This window comes from Natator depressus, chromosome 6 (assembly GCF_965152275.1).
Source record: "Natator depressus isolate rNatDep1 chromosome 6, rNatDep2.hap1, whole genome shotgun sequence".
In the NCBI taxonomy this organism is placed as follows: domain Eukaryota; kingdom Metazoa; phylum Chordata; order Testudines; family Cheloniidae; genus Natator; species Natator depressus.
Window position 1 is genome coordinate 11,784,892 of NC_134239.1, and position 23,263 is coordinate 11,808,154.

Here is a 23,263-nt window from a genome sequence, read left to right on the forward strand (position 1 = left end):
ATCCTTCCTCTGCGGGACCTTTCCTCTGTCCCACAGCACCTCCCCTAAGGTGGCTGGGTCTCTGATCCCCCTCCCCCATCTAGCAGCTGCTTCGCATAAGAGGGGAGCAGTCCAGTCCCTGTGATTCAGGCAGCCGGAGGTAACAGCTAACGGTGGCTGAAGAGGGGAAGGGCCTTGGGACAGGTGGTGTGGGGCAGGGAGGGTCACCAGGAGCCTCAGAACACCTGGGTCCCATCCCCAGCTCTGTAAGCGGGATAGTGGGTTAGAGCAGGGGGGTCTCAGAGTCAGGACACCTGGGTTCTATCCCTGGCTCTGGGAGAGGAGTGGAGGCTGGTGGGTTAAAGTAGTGGGGGCTGGAAGCCAGGACTACCCTGAAATGGGATCTCAGCCATGTCTTCTTGTGATGCCTCCTGCAGAGATGGGACCCACCCAACCCTGATCTCAACACCAACCTGGCCGACAACATCAAGCACTGCTGGAGCAATAGCATGCCCAAAGCACCCATTGATATGGCCATCGAGGGAGGAGTACGTAGCCGCATCCGGGCAGCCCAGCTCACAAGGCAGAGGGGCTCATGAGCAGCAGCCTCGCTGCACTGTCTGGGCCATGCCGAGGGGCAGGGCCATCCTTACCCATACGCAAAGTACGCAGCTGCGTAGGGCAAATTTCCTGGTGTCCTGCACAGCTGCATGTTGCTCCAGCCCCTGCCCTGCCTCTTCCCCATGACCCCCCCTTCCCGCCCCTGCTCTGACCCAGCCCTGCCCCCACTCCACCCCTTCGCCAAAGCCCCTGCCCTGCTCCGCCCCACCCTGCCCCTTCCCCACCCCTGCTCTGCCCCCACTGCCCTGAGGACGGCAGCAGGGTAGGGCCTGCACTCACTGGCAGCGGGAAGTGCAGCGGCCTGGCCCCAGCCACACCGCCGGTGAGTGCTGGGGGGTGGGTCCTCCCTGCCCTGCCCCAGCTAGGCTTGGGGCCAGCCCTGCCCCCTCCCACAGAGGCCTGCCCCCCCCGGGGGGGCGGCATAGGGCCCCAGAATAGCTAGGGACAGCTCTGCCAAGGGGCATTGGGAGCCTTGAATGAGGGAGCGAGGCTGGGCTTGTGGCTACAGGGCTGGGCTACAGAACTCCCGGTGTCTACTCCCAGCTCTGCCACTTGCTGCCTCTGTGACCTTTGGTCACAGGGAATTGCCAGATGGGATCAGAGCAGAGGTGTGTCCACTCCAGTGTCCTGTTTCCAGCACCAGAGGCTGCAGAGGTTGGTGTAAGAATCCTGCAGTAGCGGATGTGGGGGGATAATCATCCTGTGCTCGTGTCACTCAGTGGGTCACACCGGGAAATACCAGATTCAGGACAAACTGCTGAGAAATAGGGCAGACACATGCCAAAATTGCTGGTTATTTTTCCAGAAGATATACCAAACCAGCAACAAAAGTAAACTCCTGTCTCACCACAGTGGCTAATAGTCAGAAATGCAGCCACCTTTGTGGCGGTTCAATGATGAGACAGAACACAGGTTTATCCAAGCAAGCAAGCTGGTTAGCTGAAAAGGGCTGCTGCCTGTCAGCTTTCCACCTTCCCTTTTATTATATTTCTCCCCCCTGCGCATTACCTACTTCCACCGCAAAAAGACACAACAAAGGAATACATGACTTTGATTAATATTCTTATTTTCCAGCCTCTATCTACTACAATCCTAATTCTCAGGCCTTGAGGCCAGGCCAAGGAAGCTTCCCACGATTACTGTCCTTTAATTAACTTCCCAGGGTTCATATCTGGTCCTCGTCCTTGGATGGAGCAATGTGTTGCTCCTACACAACGGTCAGGGTGTGCCCTGACTGTTTCCAGGTGGATGGACTAAACATGAACCCTTCATTCCCCCGATTTTTGTTTAATTATACTCGGCCATCTCATGGTAGCCGTCAATTTGCTTTTGCAAGCAATTTAACTCCCAGACTGACAAGGACATAACTCGGGGAGCTTGCCAGGGCGAATCTCTACAAAGCCTTAGCAAAGAGGGAATACATTGTACACAGCAGCAGCAAAAAATAAGCCCAATGATCACAAACACAGCATAACCGAAAAGTTGTCGCAGCCATCCTAGAGATGGCAGCCAACCTGTAAGCCAATTCCAAAAGCCCTCAAACCCCACATCTTGACGTATGTGTGCCGTAAGATTGGCCAATTCGGCCAGTCTAGATTCTATGGAACGACTATTATCAGTTAAATTAAAACAACACATATGCCGAAACGTGGAACAGCCTAGGTGATGTTTTAAGAGCAGAAAATCAATGGCTGCTCTGTTATCCAAGATTGCATCCCTTAATTCATGTTGCTCTGCATTAAGTAGGGCAATTGCCTTGGATGTTGTATTAATTGCCTTCGCTGCAAAGCACGCCAGGGTATTTAAGGTTCTGGCTGTATAAGTGGCAAGCCCGGGGACCCCAACAATGGAGGCCGCTAAAGCAGTATACTCAGCGCGACTAAAAAGCTCAACATCTGCAACACAATTATCTGAAAGGGGTACACTTCTTTTACTGTGCCTTTGGCTGGCAAAAGGCAATATAAGCGTCATTCTACTAAGACAGCAAAGGGTGCCATCACTTAAATTTGCAGGAATATAACTAAAGGTGCGTGAGCCACAGGTAAAAAACCACCCTGATGGTAGGATGATATGGCCATAATTATATGAGACATTCACGGCGTGGGAACAATTTAAAAGGGGTTGAGGAATTTGCCGACAGCCCAAGGGCACCTTTGTACTAGTGCAATTAACCACACGCGCACAGGTGACATTGTTGGCCCCGGCCGGGTACGGTGTGTGGAGGGATATAGCCGTGTGAGGCAAGGTATAGTTGGCCGGGCCCCAATTAGCCATGCCAGAGTACTGGGAAGAGAGATTCGCGTAAGCAGCGAGCATTGTCTCATTCCCTATTTCCTCAGGGTGATGACATACTGGTATAAGGCATGTACCTAACAATTCTCCGGCTGCTACAGAATCAGACAAACAAAAGTGGGTAACATTTGCTATTGAAGCCAATCTTTCCCATATGTTATATGTCATTCGGGCCCGTAACGGGGGAAGCGCTCCCGAGCCAACCCCTACAGGAAATAGCAGGCACAAAAGGCATACAATCAGCACAGAATTAGCAGTGATTTGGGCGAGAATCGCCACAAACAAAGTCTCAGGAGTCTCTGGCTGTTGATTTGCTGCCAGTCTTCGTTGAGCCGCCACGACCAATGCTTTTACTGCTCCCCATGTCACGGGCTGGCTTGGGACGCTACGCCTCTTCCGTTTCCGTCCCGCCGTTGTCGACCCGGGAGGCACCACGTTCTCCTCTAGGGTCAGCTGAAACTCCGGTATGGGGTTCGACAGCCCCTGGCGCCACGCCATGCTGTTTCAGTGCTGGTCGCACACACCGGGCTGGAACCCACAACGGTCCTGCAGGGAGAGAGACAGCAGCATATCCCCGACCCCAAGTGATTAGAGGTACTGGGCCCAGCCACTGCAGATCGGGCAGCTGACGGTAAAAGACACGCGGTCTTTCCAGTACCTCAGATTTGTGAAAATGGCGATCCGCGGGGGTCTGCTGATCTGCGTTCAGTGTTAAATTATTTAAAGTAAACAAAAGGATATGCATTTGTTGTTGAATGTCTCCTAAGGTTCGGAGACGCAGCTCCCCTTGTTTTAATTGTTTATCAAGCAAGGTTTTGAGCGTGCGATTGGCACGTTCAACAATGGCTTGGCCCGTGGAATTATAAGGGATGCCGTGTTTAAGACGGACGTTCCATTGGGCGCAAAAAGTGGAGAGGGCTGTGGAGCAGTAAGCTGGGGCATTATCCGTTTTAATTTGGCTTGGGCGACCCATAACAGAAAAACAGGCTAGCAAATGGTGAATAACTTTAGCAGTGGCTTCCCCACACTGTGGGGTTGCCCACAGAAATCCCGAATAAGTATCAACAGAAACATGTAAAAAGGAATAGGGGCGGAACTGTGGCACATGAGTGACATCCATTTGCCATAGCTGATTTGCTGCGGTACCTCTGGGGTTAACGGCATAAGAAAAAGTAGGAGCAGCAGCGGCACAGTGGGGGCAGGAACGAACAATGGAACGTGCATGATCAGCAGGAATGTGAAACTGCCGGGCCAAAACAGAGGCAGACTGATGGAAAAAGGCATGGCTTTCAATGGGGTCAGAAAAGAGGGAATTTACGTGACCACGTAACGCGCGATCAGCGCGTGCATTGCCCTCAGTGAGTGACCCAGGCAGAGGGGTATGACTGCGAATATGAGCAACAAAATAAGGGAAATTACGAGTGGAAATAAGATATTGCAAAGACAAAAATAGGCGAAGGAGGTCCGCATCGACCTGAGGGGTAATGAGGGCAAGGGGTAAATGATCAATCACTTGATAAACATAATGGGTGTCCACAATTAAATTAAAGGGACAATCAGCGAAAAGTTGAAAGGCTAAAATAACAGCAGCCAGTTCTGAACGCTGCGCGGAACGCTGAGGCAGTGTAAAACGAGAACGCCAACGAGGGGGGTCACCTGATTGATAGGTGACGACACCTCGATGTGGAGAGCCATCAGTAAAAAGAGTAACAGCAGAAACAATGGGTTGAGAGCGGCTAAGACGATGAACAATTAGAGGCACCTTTTGTGTAATTACCAACCGAGGATCTTTTGGGGGATTATAAGAAATTTCTCCCACATAATCACAAAGAGCAACCTGCCAAGCCAAGGAGGTGTGGCACAAGGAATCAAATTCACTACGGGACAAGGGGAACACAATATCAACTAAATCAGTGCCAGTAAGTTGCACTGCACGGTGGCGGGCTTTACGAACAAGATCAGACAGGGCATCTAGATATGGGTAAATATTCCGAGGAGGAGTGGAGGAGAGGTACAGCCACTCTATGATAGAGACGGCTGTATTCGTACGGGGTACAAACAGAGCCGCAGTGGGCGTATGAGGGGTGGCAAGAAGAATCAGCCGTAGGGGACGGACCTCAGGGGGTCTGTCCACAAACTGCTGACTTAATGCTGCATTAATTTGTCGAATGCAGGCAATGTGCTCTTTAGTGATGGCAATAACTGCACCCGGTGCTCGGGCTCCACGTAGGAGCTCGAACAACGGCTGCAGCATTGAGGTGGGGAGACGAAAATAGGGCCGAATCCAATTTAAATGACCCAAAATTTGTTGTAATTTAACAAGGGTTAGGGGTTGAGGTAGAGTTAGTGCCGGACGAACCGGAGCAGCATAGGTTTGTAAAACCTTATGGCCGAGGTAGTGGTAGGGATAAGAGCGTTGGATTTTTTCTGGTGCCACCAACAGGCCATTTTGGCCGAGGATTTGAGACAAAGATTCAATCTGTTGTTCCGTGACCTGGGGACCACTAAGCAAAATGTCATCCATATAATGGTAGACCTTTAGCGTAGGGTACCGGGCACGAAAAGGGGTGAGGGCCCGATCCACAAAAAGCTGACACAAGGTTGGACTATTTTGCATTCCCTGGGGTAAGACCTTCCACTGATACCTTTGAGAGGGTTGCTGATTATTATATTGTGGCACCGTGAACGCGAATTTTTCGCGATCTTGTGGGCAAAGGGGGATGGTGAAAAAACAATCTTTTAAATCTAATACACAGAGCTGATCGGTTTGAGGAATTAAATTTGGATTTGGTAATCCATATTGCAAGGGGCCCATAGGTTGGATGCATTTATTTATTTCCCTTAAGTCATGCAACAGCCGCCATGCACCGGATTTTTTCTTAATAACGAACACCGGGGTGTTCCAGGGACTAGTAGAGCTTTCCAAGCGCTGTGCCAGCAAATGCTGCTGCACAAGCGATTGAAGCGCTTTTAGCTTTTCTAGAGGGAGGGGCCACTGGTCAATCCAGACGGGCTCTAAGGATTGCCATACCAAGGGCAATGCGGAGGGCAATGTGGGTGAGGGAGGATTTTGAGCCATTAGATATTAATATCGAGGGTGGTGTCCAGCTTTGCGAGTAAATCACGGCCCCAAATATTGAGGTGGACAGGGAGCACAAAAGGGCGGATAGTAGCAAGGGTACGGCCTCCCGGTTTAGAGACTGTGACCCAAGACAAACTCTGTCGCCCGGGTTTACTACCCCCGATCCCCCACAACTCTTTAGAAGGAACCGTAGGCCAACTAACCGGCCACTCTGGATCACGAATCACCGTAACGTCAGCTCCAGTGTCCACCAGCCCTGTGAAAGGAACATCATTTAAGAGAAGTGTTAACTGAGGTTTCGAGGGGCGGACTGACATTGTCAGAGCAACAAGTGGAGAGGACGTGCTGTGAGACGGCGAGTGAGACAACGTTGATCCAAAGCCGCCTCCGCCCCGAGTTCGATCCTCGGCAGCTGGCACCTGATAGGGGACTAAAATCAATTGTGCAATTGATCGTCCACGCGGGAGCGACTGTGGAAGATGAGTCCACACCTGAACCTTAATAATGCCGGTGTAATCGGCATCAATGACCCCGGGGATGACAAAAAAGCCCTGTTTCCCAGCATGAGAGCGAGGGAGAACGAGACCCACAAAGCCGGCAGGGAGAGGTCCCGTCACCTGGGTAGGTATGGCGCAGACCTCCCCTGGCAGCCGAAAATCAGTGTCCTCCTGCATGATCAAATCAAGCCCTGCACTTCCAGCAGTCGCCGCCCTCATAGAGTCTATGGATTTTAAGGCAGAGGAACGGTTGTCTGAGTGGGAAACACCCCCGTTTGGCCCTGGGTTCGGGGGGGACCCGCCGCGCGGTTTCCCGGCCCGCTACGACACTGATTAGCCCAGTGATAGCCCTTTTGACACTTGGGGCACTTTTTTGAGGGTCGGGCGGGTGCCTTTGATGAGCGGCACTCCCGCTGGAAGTGACCCTCCTTGCCACAGCGGTAACAACGCTTCCCCTCTTTTCCGGTTCTTTTTAGGGCGGCAGCCAGAACTCCAGCTTTATGGGCTTGTGTGCCGATGTTTTGGCACGCCCGTAGCATGTCTGAGAGCTCTAAAATGCCAGAGGCTTGCGCCGTCTGGAGAGCGCGGCGGCAATCCTCATTTGCATTTTCAACTGCCATTTTTAACAGGATTTCCTGAGCTGCCACAGCGTTATCCACCTGTCGGAGGATAGCCTCCTGCAATCTGTTGGTAAAATCCAGAAAGGACTCTGATGCACCCTGACGGATACTAACAAAGCTTTTAGTAGGCTTGCCTGAATCCGGGACCTTCCGGAAAGCATGCTGGGCGCAGGTGGAAATAAGGGGGAAGAGGGCCTGAGGGAGTTGAGTTTGCATCTCAACGGTAGCAAACGGTCCCTCCCCTGCCAAGTGCTCAAAAATAATACCTTCCGCTCTATGAATCTGGGCCTGGCGTTCCGCCTCCTGCCGATACTCACTAATCCAAATAACATATTGACTGGGTGACAGCATCATGCGCAACAGCGCCTTCCAATCTTCAGGGATCAGGGAGTATCCACTACCTAGCCCTTCAATGAGACCACGCACAAACGTGCTAGTCAGACCGAACTCGCGAATTGCTTTCTTTACCTCTCTAATCACCGAGTAAGGCAAACTGACCCAGGTTCCAACCGGGTTGCCCTGGCCATCGTTCTGCCAGGTCACCGGACAAACCGAGACCAGCTCAGCCAGCTCCTCTGCTGTAAGATCTGAGCGAGCCTTCGCTGCGTGAACCATTTGTTGCACCAGCGAAAGCCTCTGAGCAGATGCAGACGACCCCCTGGGGGGCCCCGAAGCATGGGGTTTCAGGGGGGGATGGTAATCACAGACCGGCTCTGGTGGGGAAGGTAAGGGAGGCGGTGGTAATAAAGGCACTGGGGGCGAAGCAGGGAGAGGGATGGCTGCAGGAGCCGACGGCGGTGGCGAAATCGGCAGCCCCTCTGTTGGTGCGGGAGAGGGTTCTTCCGAAGCGACACACTGTGTTGCATCGGTAGGAGGGGGGGTGGCTGCAGGAGCCGACGGGCGTGGTGAGATCACCAGCCTCGCGAGGGAGGGCCTGTCCGAGGCAACACGCTGTATCGCATCGCGGCAGAGGTGCCAGGCATGTAAAGCCTGCACGGGCGCCCGAGGCTCTTCATGCAATGTCTGGCCCAACCGCTCCCAGTCCGCTAGCTTAAGGGTTCCGGCTTCAGGGTACCACGGGCACTGGGCACTCACCTCCTGTAGCAGGAGAGTGAGTTCTCGAGCGGGGCAGTCATGCTGAGCCTTACGCAGCAGATACTGTAGCTCATTGCGGTGTTGCACTTGCAAAGCAGAGAGGGAGCTTCCCATACTTACCACAATGAAAAATACTCACCGGGATCCGCGAAGCGGATGAGTGACGCGTCTGAAACCCTTGCCGGGCGAGGTGAGTGCTGAGGGCCCCACGTTTGGGCGCCAGTTGTGGCGGTTCAATGATGAGACAGAACACAGGTTTATCCAAGCAAGCAAGCTGGTTAGCTGAAAAGGGCTGCTGCCTGTCAGCTTTCCACCTTCCCTTTTATTATATTTCTCCCCCCTGCGCATTACCTACTTCCACCGCAAAAAGACACAACAAAGGAATACATGACTTTGATTAATATTCTTATTTTCCAGCCTCTATCTACTACAATCCTAATTCTCAGGCCTTGAGGCCAGGCCAAGGAAGCTTCCCACGATTACTGTCCTTTAATTAACTTCCCAGGGTTCATATCTGGTCCTCGTCCTTGGATGGAGCAATGTGTTGCTCCTACACAACGGTCAGGGTGTGCCCTGACTGTTTCCAGGTGGATGGACTAAACATGAACCCTTCACACCTTAGGTATCCCAGGCCTTTGTTTCATCACCCACACACTAGACTTAATGATGAGTGGTTATTGAAAACCAACTTCATCAAACAAGGAGTTCTTCTGAGCCCAAAGGCCCAGCCACAAACCCAGGTTAATATACAGCTCAGATCTTGCCCAATAATCGCTGTTGCCAATCCTTTGGTATCTAATATCTAAAGCAGGGGTCTCAAACTCAAATGACCACGAGGGCCACATGAGGATTAGTACCTTGGCCCGAGGGCTGCATCATTGACACCCCCCCACCTGCAGCCCCGCCCCCACTCCACCCCTTCCATGAGGCTCTGCCCCTGCCCTGCCTCTTCCCTGCCCCCATTCCAACCCCTTCCCCAAAATCCCAACCCCAACTCCGCCCCCTCCCTGCCCCCAGGGGGTGCAGGTAGGGTGTGGCGGGGGCTCAGGGCAGGGAGTTGAGGTGCAGGAGGGGTGCGGGGTGCAGCAGGGGGCTCAGGGTGCAGGAGGGGTGTGGGGTGCAGCAGGGGGCTCAGGGCAGGGGGTCGGGGTGCAGGAGGGGGTTCAGGGCAGGGGGTTCGGCTGCAGGAGGGGTTTTGGGGGGCAGGCTCTGGCCTGGCACGCACCGGGGCAGGGCAGGCAGGCAGGAAGGGAGCCTGCCCTGCCCCCGCGCCGCTCCGGGAAGCGGACGGAACCTGGGGGAGGGCGGGTACAGGGGTCTGTGTGTTGCCCTGGCTGCTCCTCCAGGTACCTCCCCCGAAGCTCCCATTGGCCGGGAACAGGGAACTGCGTGTTTGAGACCCCTGAGCTAAAGGTTTATGTATAAGCGAAAGAAAGAGGTGAGGGTAAAAACTGTTAAAGGAATCAAATACATACACACATTGCAAAGTGCTTGTGTCCGGTTTGAAGCAGTGATGGAATAAACTGTTGGCTTGTTAAGTCTCTGATGGCATCCAAAAGAATGGAACGTCCCGAGTCCATTGGTTAGAACGCTCCTTTTATTATAAGTCCATAGTCCAGAGATCAGTGCAGGGAAGAGGCAAAATGCAGATGTTTCTAGGGCTTTTTATAGCTTCTGCCAGGCCTAAGTGTTTCATGAGTTTCTTATTTCTTTTTTAGTATTTTGCTAAATGTGCCAAATAAATCAATAACCAGCTCTGCATTTTGTCTCATACGTGGGTGTATTGTCCAATTTTACATTGTTAGATTTACCTGACAGGCTCTGTGTGTTTTGTATAAAATACTGCTGAAAACAAGTATGATGGTCTGTGAGACTTAACTGTCAATAAAACTAACTTGAACGTATGCTTAAAGTAGTTTATCTATAAAATAATATGCAGTTTGGTTTGAGTGTATGCTTAATTGTTTTGAGAAAGAGGAGGGAAGGGTGGATGTTAAAGTGTTATGTGTCTGTATGTGTGTAGAGAGGTCAGAAAACAACATTTATAGCTCTGGTAAAAAGTGCAATCAACTCTAACATAAAATAGTGTAAACTAGCCCTACATTTTGTCTACATGGGGTGTATTGAACAATTGAACACTGTTAGATTTCCTTTAAGCTAGGCTGTGTGCGTATTCTGTATAAAATAATGCTGAAAAACAAGTATGAATGTGTATGTGAGTGGATGACATCTATAAAACTAATTTGAATGTATGCTTATGGTGGTTCATAAGTTGGCTTGAATGAATGCTTATTCGTTTTGGGAAGTAGGGCTGGGAGGGGTTTGTGACTGGGACTGTGTGTGCAGGCTTCTGGGTTTTATTTATTTTTTTCTTTTTAATTTCTCTATCCCTTCACCCACTGCCACAATATACATAGGAAAGAACAGGTCTACCTCATATAACTGAGCAGCATGAGCTCCAAAATGAACATTTACTACGGTTCTTCTCTCCCGTGTCTTGTGGGCCACAAACAGACCGCTGAGACCGGCTAGACCCCTCCGGAGCGGAGAATTCCTGACTCGCTGTGCCACCGGATGACCCTACCACCGACTCCACAACGTTCTCCAGCTTGACCTTTGTCCAGGACTTCGTTCTTGGGCTTGAGCCCCCTGTCCACCTCCTGCAGCCCCGCCAAAGTATCCACAGGGCTCTTGGCGGTGGAGGTGAGGTCACCACCAAGGGTGGCATCCAGCTCCTGATAGAAGGGGTAGGTCTTCAGCGCGGGACCAGAGTGATGGTTTGCCTCCCTTGCCTTCTGGTACGCCTGCCTCAGCTCCTTTCTCTTCGCTCAGCACTGCTGCCTCCTCCCGCCCCGTAACCGGACTTTTGGTTCGGGCACCATTTAGGGTTGCCAGATCCCAAAAGCCAGACACCCAGAAACCCTAAATGGCACCCGGACACAAAAGCCAAAACCTGGACAGGTGGCAACCCTACCAGTCATACAATAAGTACACACTGTGGAACAGGCCCCTCCTTTCATCTCATTAAAAGCTGGGGCATTCCTGGGTGGTCAGATCACTCCTTGCCCAGTTTGGCAGTGTGAAGCCCAGTGTTTTCATTTAAAGGCACAGCAAGACATTACACACTGAAGAGCTGTTTTTAAAGGCAGTGTGGTTCAGTGGGCTGAGCTATGGGCTGGGATCCAGGAGACCAGAGTTCCATTCCCAGCTCTGCTGCTGGCCTGTTGACTGACCTTGGGTGAGGCTCTCTGTGCCTTGGTTTCCCCATTTGTATAATGGGGATTGAGGCACTAAGTGGCTTTGTGGCACTAAGTGGCTGTACATCGCAAAGCTGGCCCCCATCTTCAAGTATTTCAATAGAATAATATATTTCAAGTACAACCAAATTAAACAACCCTCCTACCCCAAGTGTTGTGAGGGATTTTTTCCTTCTCCAGCCCCAAAGCACACGTCAGAGTGGGCTGTGTCAATCCAATCAAGGTGCTATTGTGTAAGCGGTGGGACGATCAAAGCATCAGACAGACTTTCATGGAGGGGAGAAAGCAGCCACTTCCCAAAGGAAATGAAGCCCACACTATGCAGCCGGCTACTGCTGCCTTCAGCCCACCTTTGCACATCTGGTGCAATGGCTGCTGCCCTGCAAGAGGCATTGTGCTGTTTGACTCTCCTCTGAGAACATCCACAACCATTTCGCCGTGTGCATAAGCTGTTTTTACAACAGAGAATTCATCTCTTCACTGCAGTGTGAGCTGTCGGGGGGAGGGGAGGGGAGGGGAAGAGATGGCAACTTAAAGCTCTTCTTCACAGACACATGGTAAAATAAAAACACACTTCCTTCCCTACTTTTAACCATGCATGCACAATTCATAACTTCTGAAGCATCCTGGTGGATTCTTCATCTCTGGCAATTTTTAAATCAAGACTGGATTTAAAAAAAAAAAGGAAAGTTCTGCTGTAGTTCAAACAGGCATTAACTCAGGGAACTTCTTTGGCCTGTGTTATACAGGAGCTCAGGCTGAATGTGGTCTCCTGTATAGACCTGGGGAAATTGTGCACCACTGCACAGGCGCAGAATTCATGTCCCCAGCAGACTTTTTTTTTCCCTTTGGCAGAAAATACATTTTGCCAGCAAGGCGCTGCAGTTACACCTTTCTCCCACCAGGAGCTGTTATGGCGCCAGAACAGAGGGCAGCCAGCTCAGAGCTGTAGCAGAAGTGGCATTCCTCACAGCAAACTGCCCAAAAGGGCCAGGTGAGGAAGCAGGAAATATGGGGGGGGGGCAGACAGAGCAGGGCACATAGGGCTGCTGCGGGGATCACATAGGCTGGGGTTCAGAAGGGCTGGTGGGGGGGGAAGACTGGGGTGAGGGTCTAAGTGGGAGTGGGGTGCAGGACCACACAGGGACAGGGGCTACACAGCGGCAGGTGTGGCTGAGTGGGAGTGCAGGGTCACACAGGGATAGGGAAAGGAAGGTGCAGGGACACACAGGAATGGGGCAGATGTGCCTAACTGAATGGGAGAGGCTAGGGAGTCAGCCAGGGAAGTATGGGGGAGGCTCCCCAACTCTCTAACAATCCCCGCCCCCCCAAATCTGTTACATACTTCTCCCACCCACACCCAACAACCCTCCTGCTTCACTCCCAGGCTACTTCCAGCAATTACTTCCCTCTCTCTCAGCTCCTCTGTTACTCCTGACTCCCCCAAGCCTTTGTACTACTGCTGAGGGGTGCAGGAAATAGGTTTCTGTATTATAGTTTACATGAATTCTTACTCAGAGTTCTGTGTTAATATGCCTTGTAAAGAATCTATTTGTCAAAAAACACTTTCTGAATCTTTTTTTTGTTCCCTCCATTGCTACAGACATACTTGCTGACAGGAATTTTGAAATTAATTACCAAAATAACTGAAACTAGTGTTCATGCATCTGATGAAGTGAGCTGTAGCTCACGAAAGCTTATGCTCAAATAAATGTGTTAGTCTCTAAGGTGCCACAAGTCCTCCTTTTCTTTTTGCAGATACAGACTAACACGGCTGCTACTCTGAAACCAGTGTGATTATATTGTGTTATTTTGACAAATTAAATATGCAAAATTTTAAAATATTGTTTGCAGAATTTTTAGGGGCAGAATTCCCCCAGGAGTAATGGGAAACTCTCTCTGTGCACCTGCCAGTCACACAGTTCATCAGGCCTCATGGTCAGTTAGGGCCTGGAACACTTTGATTGGTTGCACTTTACATTGGCTTTTCCACCTGCCGTGTGAATGCATCAGCTTTTTTAATAGCAAAGAAACACCTGGTTAGACAGACCTTTGTTACACATTAGGGGCGTAGTTCTTCTTCATCACATTCCTATTTAAAGTAGACAGCATGTGCAGTTCCTGAATCTTCTTTCAATCACACACACTAGGCTGTCCTGCCCGGCCCCGCCCCTCAGCCCAATTCATGCTGAAGGAGGACTGCAAATCCCACCTCTAGATGTCACCCAAGAGTCACCCGCTGGCTGGAACAGAGCTAGGTGTGGGGGGGAGGAAGTTCCTGGCTGGGTCCCATCTAGACGGGAGGAGAGAGAGAGAGAGAGAAGGGGTTATCCTGGCTACACCCCAGTGAAATGAGTGAGTGAGTGTAGGACAGAAAGAGAGACATGGCTGGATCCCACCTACATGAGGGGGAGGGCTCCCTAATGCAGTAGGCTGTGATCATCTGCTCTAAACTCCCTCCACCTGTCTGCTCTTCCCCACACTTGCTCAGCCAAATCCCCTCCCCTGCCCCCCAGTCTCTCTGCTGGGCATCATGGGGACAGGACCACTCCCTGGTCTGCATCTGCTGGCGCTGTGTCAGGCCCACGGGCTGCAGAAGCCCCTCAGGCCCTGGCGGTGGCAGAGGGGCACCGGTGTGTGTGACCGGGTGCCGGGTGAGGTTGGCCAATCTAGCAAAGTGCTTGCGCCAGTCAGCACAGCTGTACTGCTGCTCTCGGCTGTGAAAGAACCAATGTGATTGCAAGGAGGCGGCCCGTGCAAAGCTCTTGCTGCAGCCAGCGTGTCGGAATGTCCCCCAGTGTGCGTGCACTGGTGCTGGGTGGGTGGATTGGTTTTTTTCACGTTCTTACCAGAATCATCACAGTGGTTCGGCTGCTCCCCGATGTGTGCGCTGGTGTGTTCTCAGGGTTGAACTCTGTGCAAAATCCTTGCCACAGTCAGTGCAGCGATATGGCCGCTCCCCGGTGTGTATGCGCTGGTGTATTCTCAGGGTTGATGTCTCCGCAAAGCTCTTCCCGCAGTCAGCACAGTGATGCGGCCGCTCCCCAGTGTGCATGCGCTGGTGTCTGCTCAGCTCTGAGCGCCGTGCAAAGCCCTTGTCGCAGTCAACACAGCAGTACGGCCACTCCCCGGTGTGTACGCGCTGGTGCAGTGTCAGTGTGGAAGCACTGCAGAATCCCTTACCACAGTGGGCACAACGGTGCGGCCGCTCCCCGGAGTGCGTGCGCTGGTGTGTTCTCAGGCTTGAGCCGTCTGCAAAGCCCTTGCCGCAGTCAGTGCAGTGGTACGGCCGCTCCCCAGTGTGCGTGCGCTGGTGTATTCTCATGGCTGAGCTCTGTGCAAAGCCCTTGCCACAGTGAGCACAGTGGTAGGGCCGCTCCCCGGTGTGCGTGCGCTGATGTATTCTCAGCTTTGAGCTCTCTGCAAAGCCCTTCCCGCAGTCAGCACAGCGATGCGGCCGCTCCCCGGTGTGCGCGCGCTGGTGACTTCTCAGGTGTGAGCTCCGTGCAAAGGCCTTGCCGCAGTCAGCACAGCGATGTGGCTGCTCCCCAGTGTGCGTGCGCTGGTGTATTCTTAGGGTTGAGCTCTGTGCAAAGCCCTTGCCGCAGTGAGCACAGTGGTAGGGCCGCTCCCCGGTGTGCGTGCGCTGATGTATTCTCAGCTTTGAGCTCTCTGCAAAGCCCTTCCCGCAGTCAGCACAGCGATGCGGCTGCTCCCCGGTGTGCGTGCGCCGGTGCAGTGTCAGTGTGGAGGCACTGCAGAATCCCTTACCACAGTGGGCACAACGGTGCGGCCGCTCCCCAGAGTGCGTGCGCTGGTGTGTTCTCAGCTTTGAGCTCTCTGCAAAGCCCTTCCCGCAGTCAGCACAGCGATGCGGCCGCTCCCCGGTGTGTGCGCGCTGGTGTCTTCTCAGGTGTGAGCGCCATGCAAAGGCCTTGCCGCAGTCAGAGCAGCGGTGCAGCCACTCCCTGGTGTGCGTGCACTGGTGCTGGTTCAGCGCGGACGGGTTGCTGAACCTCTTGGCGCAGTCGATGCAGTGGTGGGGACGCTGGCCCATGGGGAGTCTCTGGTGTGTAGCAAGGTCTGGTCTCTGGCTGAGTTTACCCCGGGGATGGACTGCGTCCTGTGCATGGATCCCTCTGTGGGATGTGGAATCCTGCTTCCCTACCGTGCTTTCTCCACATTCAGACTGTGTCCTCGTTCCCCCCAGGATCCCGAGCCCTGCTGGAGAGAGCTCACAGTTAAGGCTACAGGTTTGTCAAGGATGGAAAATGTCACAGATGGAGCGATTTCACCATTTGTCTGTGACTGTTTTTTGGATGGGTGCCTCACCCTGCAATGGCGGCTTCTGTCTCACAGAACGCCTCTCTCTGGGTACTGAGACCTGGTCTGCGGGGTTACAGCACCACTCAGATTTGCCCCCGCCCCCCAGTGATAATGGTAGGGGAGGCAAGCCAAACTACAGTGAATGGCCTTGCCACCCAGATCCTCTCTAGCCCGCACCAACCCCTCTGCACCAGGCTGCGGTCAGGTTTGCAGCACTGGGGGAGGTGCTGGGTGGGTGCCCCATGGCAAGGAGGAGGGCAGGTTTTGTTAAAAATCAAGGAGCAGTCACAGGAAATTTAGTGACTTGTGACTTTTACTAAATTTTCTGTAATTTTTTATACAAAATGCCATGACAAATCTGCAGCCTGACTCAGGGTGGTTCTACCCTATGTTGTTTGCAGCGCCTAGCGCCTGCTCCCTCGTGCGCCATGCACCTCTTGGATTTTCTTTGATGATTAAACTGTAGCTTGCCCAGGATACAGACAGTGCCTGGCACAACAGGGCCCTTATCCAGAACTAGGTGCTCTAAGTGCTAAAAAGTAGGGTCCAGGGTTTACTTCAAATTGATTTTGGTTATATTTCAATCAGAGGTTTCTATTTACATGTGGCTGGTTCTTCACATTCTCCTGTTTTATACCATGAGGCCTGTTCCACAGTGTTTGCGCTGTTTTAACCATATTGGTTCAAAACTAGCTCATGCTGATGCAGTGAGACCGGTCTAAAGCTGCTTAGAACTACGCAGTTTATTCCTGCGGGGGAGTGAGTCCTTTTCAAGGAATTCCTTCTAAAGCAGTCATTTACTCTCTGCCTGACGTTTCACTCTTTGTGCAAAACTAAAACTAAACTAAAACCCTCAAAAGGGTAGGGGGTTTTTTGGGGGTGGGAAGTGGGTTGAGGGGATGACAAGTCATTCAGGGTTTGTGTGATGCAATCAGAAAACCATGTCTTGTTTTACAACCCAATCAGTGACACTGCTGAGCTGGAAGGGGTGAATGGCTGCTACCTGGCAGGCCTTTGAGCTACAGACAGCCACAGACTGCATTCAAGCTGAGGGCTGGGCTAAGCATGGACACTGAAGCAATGTAAGTAAGAACGATTTTGTGCCACTTAGAGAACAGGAGGAGAGGGGATGTGACAATGGCCATTCCACCCCCACTCCCTCACACCCAGCCTATACACCAGGGTACTCCAAGCTGTGGCCTGAAGGACGATTTCGTCTGGCTACCAAACATGCCCAGCAGCAGCTGCCTAGAACGTGGGGCAGTTTTAGAGCGTTACAGTGAAGCGCTGGAAGTGCCGGAGACCTGCTCTACAAAATGGCGTCCTCCGTGTGGTGTTACCTCACACTCATCACACGTGACTGATCCTGCCCTGCCCTGAGTCACGCCCATCTTTCTCCTTGTTCGCTGGGGCAGGTTTCTCCAGCCTGAGAGGTCATGTGTGAAGTGAAGCAGCAGAGAGGGGGTGAGGTGGAAACCTCGAGAGGACAGCGCCTTCTCTGCCAAGGGCCAGTGACTCTGGGATGCTCTCCCAGGCTGCAAGGAGGTTTTTGTCCCCATCTGAAGTATTTCTGGATCCAGGTGCCAAGGGCCTTAGGACACCAGCACGTACAGCCTGAGTCAGGAGGGGCAGGCATGAAGCCCATTTGAAAAATCTCTTGGGCACCCCTGCTTGGTATGATTTTCTGAGATATGGGAAGCCTAGAAGGTGGTGTTGCGGTCTATGGACCGGCAGGCGTGTCTTTCTAGCCAGGTGCTTGTCTGACCCCCAGTGCCAGACCCACTGACACACACAGATGGATTTTATCCTCATCGCCCCAGTGCCCTTTCCATTACACAGCTGGGGAATCTGAGGCATGCTGGAGCTGTAGTGACTCGCTTCTAGAACTGAACCAAGATCTTCTGAATCCTACTGCAATGTCCTACCCACTAGGTAAATGCAGCTCCCATATGCTCCCCCACCACAGAGACCTCTCTCTTTCCCTCAGCATCCCTCAAATCTTCCCCCTCCACACATTGTCCCATATCACTATCCCACCCTCTTCCAACTCCCAACCTCCCCATCTCCGATCCACTTCTCTTTCACAGCTTTGAGGTCCCATCATTTTTAGGTCCCATCCTAGGTCACAGATATCCAATGAGTAGGAAAGAGAGGAAGTATGATAATAAGACTCCCTGGCTTAACCAGGAGATCTTCAATGACCTGAAACTCAAAAAAAAAGAGTTTCTACTTCTGTCATAAATATAAAGGGAGGGGTAAACACCTTTAAAATCCCTCCTGGCCAGAGGAAAAACCATTTCACCTGTAAAGGGTTAAGAAGCTAGGATAATCCCGCTGGCACCTGACCAAAATGACCAATGAGGAGACAAGATACTTTCAAAGCTGGGGGGGGGGGGGAAACAAAGGTTCTCGCGGTCTGTGTGATGCTTTTGCCCGGAACAGAACAGGAATGGAGTCTTAGAACTTAGTAAGTAATCTAGCTAGATATGCGTTAGATTCTCTTTTGTTTAAATGGCTGATAAAATAAGCTGTGCTGAATGGAATGGATATTCCTGTTTTTGTGTCTTTTTGTAACTTAAGGTTTTGCCTAGAGGGATTCTCTATGTTTGGAATCTGATTACCCTGTAAGGTATTTACTATCCTGATTTTACAGAGATGATTCTTTTATTTTTTCTTCTATTAAAATTCTTCTTTTAAGAATCTGATTGCTTTTTCATTGTTCTTAAGATCTAAGGGTTTGGGTCTGTGTTCACCTATGCAAATTGGTGAGGATTTTTATCAAGCCTTCCCCAGGAAACGGGGTGTAGGGTTTTGGGGGGAAAGACGTTTCCAGGCGGGCTCTTTCCCTATATATTTGTTAGACGCTTGGTGGTGGCAGCAATAAAGTCCAAGGGCAAAAGGTAAAATAATTGGTACCTTGGGGAAGTTTTAACCTAAGCTGGTAAAAATAAGCTTAGGGGGTTTTCATGCAGGTCCCCACATCTGTACCCTAGAGTTCAGAGTGGGCAAGGAACTTTGACAACTTCTTGTATGACTAAGTCAAGTTACAAAGGATGAATATTTAAAAACAAACAAACAAACAAAAAAGCACCACAAGCATGTAGGGACAAAATTAGAAAAGCCAAGGCAAAACAAAAAGCTAAACTAGCTAGGGATATAAAGAGGAACAAGAAAGCATTTTATAAATACAAGGGAAACAAGAGGAAGACGAAGGGCAGGCTAGGCCCATAACTAAATGAAGAAGGAGAGACAATAAGAGAAAAAGCAGCAATGGCCAAACTGTTAAATGCCTCTTTTGTTTCGTTTTCACCAAAAAAAGTTAGCAGTAATCAGTCAACTAACATAGTGAACACCAGTGTCAATGGGGTAGGATCTGAGCCTAAAATAGGAAAGGAAAATAGTTATGAATTACTTGGGCCTGGTCCACAGTACATGATTATGTTGAATTTAAACGCGTTAGGTTGAATTAAAATGAAATCTGTCCACACAACGAACCCCGTTTTGTTGACTTAAAGGGCTCTTAAAATCAATTTCTGTACTCCTCCCTGGCAAGGGGAGTAGTGGTAAAATCAACATCACTGGTTCAAATTTGGGGTACTGTGGACACAATTCCACAGTATTGGCCTCCGGGAGCTATCCCAGAATGCTCCACTGTGACCGCTCTGGACAACAGTTTCAACTCAGATGCACTAGCCAGGTAGTCAGGAAAAGCCCCGGGAACTTTTGAATTTCATTTCCTGTTTGAGCAGCATGGTGAGCTCATCAGTGACCATGCACAGTTCACCAGCACAGACAGGTGACCATGCAGTCCCAGATGCGCAAATGAGCTCCAGCTCCAGGAGGTACTGGACTGGATCTCATCGCAGTATCGGGAGAAGAGTTCTGCAGGCAGAACTCTGTTCAAAAATCAGAACGCCAACATATATGAGAAAATCTCCCAGGGCATGACGGACAGAGGCTACTCCAGGGACACACAGCACTGCCCTGTGAAAATTACAGAGCTCAGGCAAGCCTACCAAAAGACAAAAGAGGTGAACGGTCACTTGAGGTCACAGCCCCATACATGCCGCAACTATGATGAGATGCATGCAAATCTGGGGAGGGGATGCTACCATTACCCCACCACTGTCCGTGAACACCTGCAAGGGGGGTCTCACAGAGCAGGGAGGATGATTTTGTGGAGGAGGAAGAGGGCAGTGCACAGGCAGCAAGCGGTGAATCCATTCCCCCCGGCAGCCAGGAACTGTTCATCACCCTGGAGCCAATACCCTCCACCCCCCCCAAGGCCTCCCACTATGATGCCAGAGAAGGCACTTCTGGTGTACCTTTGTAAATACAAGACAGGGTTTAAAAGAAAGTGTGTTTAATGATTCCTTTGTCCTGAAGAATTGGGATGCATTCGTGGCCAGTAATGCTACTGGAAAAGTCCGCTCACGCTGGGCTGTTCGCGTTTGGCTTAAAGGGCTCAGCCCTGATCAGAGCCACGTGGTGGTGGTGGTGGTGGAGGGGGGTTGTGTTGCGCATCCGCACAGAAACCGCAGGCTCTCCTTTTAAATGTACCATGAATTGCATGGTTCACTGAGAAAGAGTCTCCCCCCTTTGGTATCTTAAAATTCTACTCTCCCTTTTTCTCCTCCCGCAGGTGCAAATGTTTCCATGCTCCCCCTATCATCTCCGTCCCAGAGGCTGTCCCAGATTAGAAGGCGAAAAAAAGACGCATTCAGGACAACATGTGTTCAGAGCTTAGGCAGTCCTCCCGCACTGACAGAGCCCAGCTGAATGCAGGGAAACAAACAATGGCAGAGTCCAGGAAAGCGTTCAATGAATGCGATGAGAGGAGGGAGGCGCGCGATGAGAGCAGGCAGGACGCCATGCTCAAGCTAATGCGGGAGCAAACTGCTCCGCTGTCTGGTGGATCTGACGTGGGAAAGGCAGCAAGAGCACGCCCAGCTGTGCTCTTCTAATCGCCCTGGTGTCTGGCTGCGTGAAACTGGCCACCAGGCGATTTGCCTCGACCTTCCACCCCACCATAAACGTCTCCCCCTTACTCTCACAGGTAATGTGGAGCACACGGCAAGAAGCAATAACAATGGGAATACTGGTTTCACCAAGGTCTAACCGAGTCAGTAAACTGCACCAGCGAGCTTTTATACATCCAAATGCACATTCTACCACCATTCTGCACTTGCTCACCCTATAGTTGAACGGCTCCTGACTACTGTCCGGGGTGCCTGTGTACGGCTTCATGAGCCATGGCATTAAGGGGTAGGCTGGGTCCCCGAGGATAACGATAGGCATTTCAACATCCCCAACAGTAATTTTCTGGGCTGGGAAGTAAGTTCCTTCCTGCAGCTGTTCAAACAGACCAGAGTTCCTGAAGACACAAACGTCATGCATCTTTCCCAGCCATCCCATGTCGATGTCGGTGAAACGTCCTTTGTGATCCACCAGTGCTTGCAGTACCATTGAGAAGTACCCCTTGCGATTTACGTAGAGGCTGCTCTGGTGGTCTGGTGCCAAGATAGTGATATGCGTTCTGTCTATTTCCCCACCATAGTTAGGGAACCCCATCGCAGCAAAGCCATCCACAATGACCTGCACGTTTCCCAGAGTCACTACCCTTGATAGCAGCAGGTCAGTGATTGCATTGGCTACTTGCATCACAGCAGCCCCCACAGTAGATTTGCCCACTCCAAATTGATTCCTGACTGACGGGTAGCTGTCAGGCGTTGCAAGCTTCCACAGGGCTATCGCCACTCGTTTCTCAACTGTGAGGGCTGCTCTCATTTTGGTATCTTTGCACTTCAGGGCAGGGGATAGCAAGTCACAAAGTTCAAGGAAAGTGGCATTACACATGCAAAAATTTCACAGCCACTGGGAATCATCCCATACCTGCAACACTATACAGTCCCACCAGACTGCTTGTTTCCCAGGCCCAGAATCAGCGTTCCACGGCATGAACCTGGCCCAACAGCACCATGATCTCCCAACTGCCACATCCTGTGCTTCCAGGAACATCTGAGTCCATGTCCTCATCACTATCATCATCGCACTGTCATTGCTTCCTCGCCCGGTTTTGCAGATTCTGCACATACTGCAGGATAATGTGCGAGTTGTTTACAATGGTCACAACTGCAGCGGTGAACTGAACAGGCTCCATGCTTGCCGTGCTATGGCGTCTGCCCAGGTAATACAGGAAAAAAGGCGCAAAACAATTGTTTGCTGTTGCTTTCACGGAGGGAGGGGAGAATGACGACATGTACCCAAAACCACCTTGCTCAGCCTATAGTTGAAATGCTCCTTACTACTGTCCAGGCTTCATGAGCCACGGGAGCAAGGGGTAGGCGCGACCGCGTTGTGCTGCCGTCTGGGAGAGCAGCCTGAGGCAGAAGCCTCCAGCTCACAGGAGAGCAGAGTTGCAGCAGAAGTGGTGGAGCCGTACACCATTTACGAGGACAGCTATCAATCCTATTGCACCGTCTGCTGCAGAAAAAAGGCGCGAAACAATTGTCTGCCATTGCTTTCACGGAGGGAGAGGCAACTGACGACATGCACCCAAAACCACCCGCAACAATGTTTTTGCCCCATCAGGCATTGGGAGCTTAACCCAGAATTCTAATGGGCGGCAGAGACTGCGGGAACTGTGGGATAGCTACCCAAAGTGCATCGCTCCAAGAGTCAATGCTAGCCATGGTACTGTGGATGCCCTCCACCAACTTAATGTGCTTAGTGGGGGCTGGCAGATGCGTGGAGTGAGCAGGCAGACACCGCTCAGCTCTGCTGCACTGCCGGGGCCCCGGGCCATTGTAAGTTGCCGGGGGCGGGGGACCACACCTGAGGGGTGGCAGGTGGGGCCAAGGGAGAGACCCGGCCCCAAAACTGCTGGAGCCCCACAGGCCACATAGTTTGAGACCTCCTGACCTAGAAGGAAATAAAGTAATAAGTAACAGTCTGCATGGATTTGTCAAGAACAAATTATGTCTAACCAACTTAATATTCTTATGAACAATTTAAAGTTGGGTGGGGTTGCAAGCGCATTAAAGGACAGGATTAGAATTTAAAGTGATCTTGACAAACTGGAGAAATGGTCAGAACTGAAATGACAGCTTAGGAAGGAGTACTGCAGAAAACCATCTGGGGTTACAGTGGATCACAAATTAAATATGAGTCAATGTAATACTGTTGAAAAGAAAAAAAGCAAATATTCTGGGATGTATTAGCAGGAGTGTTGCACTCAAGATGCGAGAAGTAATTCTTCTACTCCTCTCAGCACGGGTAAGGTCTCAACTGGACTCCTGTGTCCAGTTCTGGGCCCCGCACTTCAGAAAGGATGTAGACAAACTGGACGGGGTCAGAGGAGAGCAATGAGAATGATTAAAGATCTAGAAAACATGACCTACGAGGAAAGATTGAAAAAATTGGATTTGTTTAGCCTGGCAAAGGAAAGACTGAGGGGGGCTTAACAAGATTCTTCAAGTACATAAAAGGTTGTTA

General features: G+C 51.3%; 1 protein-coding gene and 1 long non-coding RNA gene across 2 annotated transcripts in view; both read right to left on the minus strand.

Moving 5' to 3' along the window:
- Positions 1 to 2,723: 2,723 nt before the first annotated feature.
- On the minus strand, positions 2,724 to 8,425 carry LOC141988633 (uncharacterized). Its single transcript, XR_012639802.1, has 3 exons — positions 8,326 to 8,425; positions 6,178 to 6,230; positions 2,724 to 3,438 (listed from the first exon to the last, which is right to left on the minus strand). It is a non-coding gene; the product is annotated as an uncharacterized LOC141988633 (long non-coding RNA).
- Positions 8,426 to 14,300: 5,875 nt separating this feature from the next.
- Positions 14,301 to 23,263, minus strand: part of LOC141989694 (uncharacterized) — a 57,737-nt gene continuing 48,774 nt past the window's right edge. The window contains exon 11 of the mRNA XM_074956629.1: positions 14,301 to 15,400. Coding sequence (XP_074812730.1) covers positions 14,301 to 15,400 — 1,100 coding nt within the window. The remainder of the gene's footprint in view (positions 15,401 to 23,263) is intronic.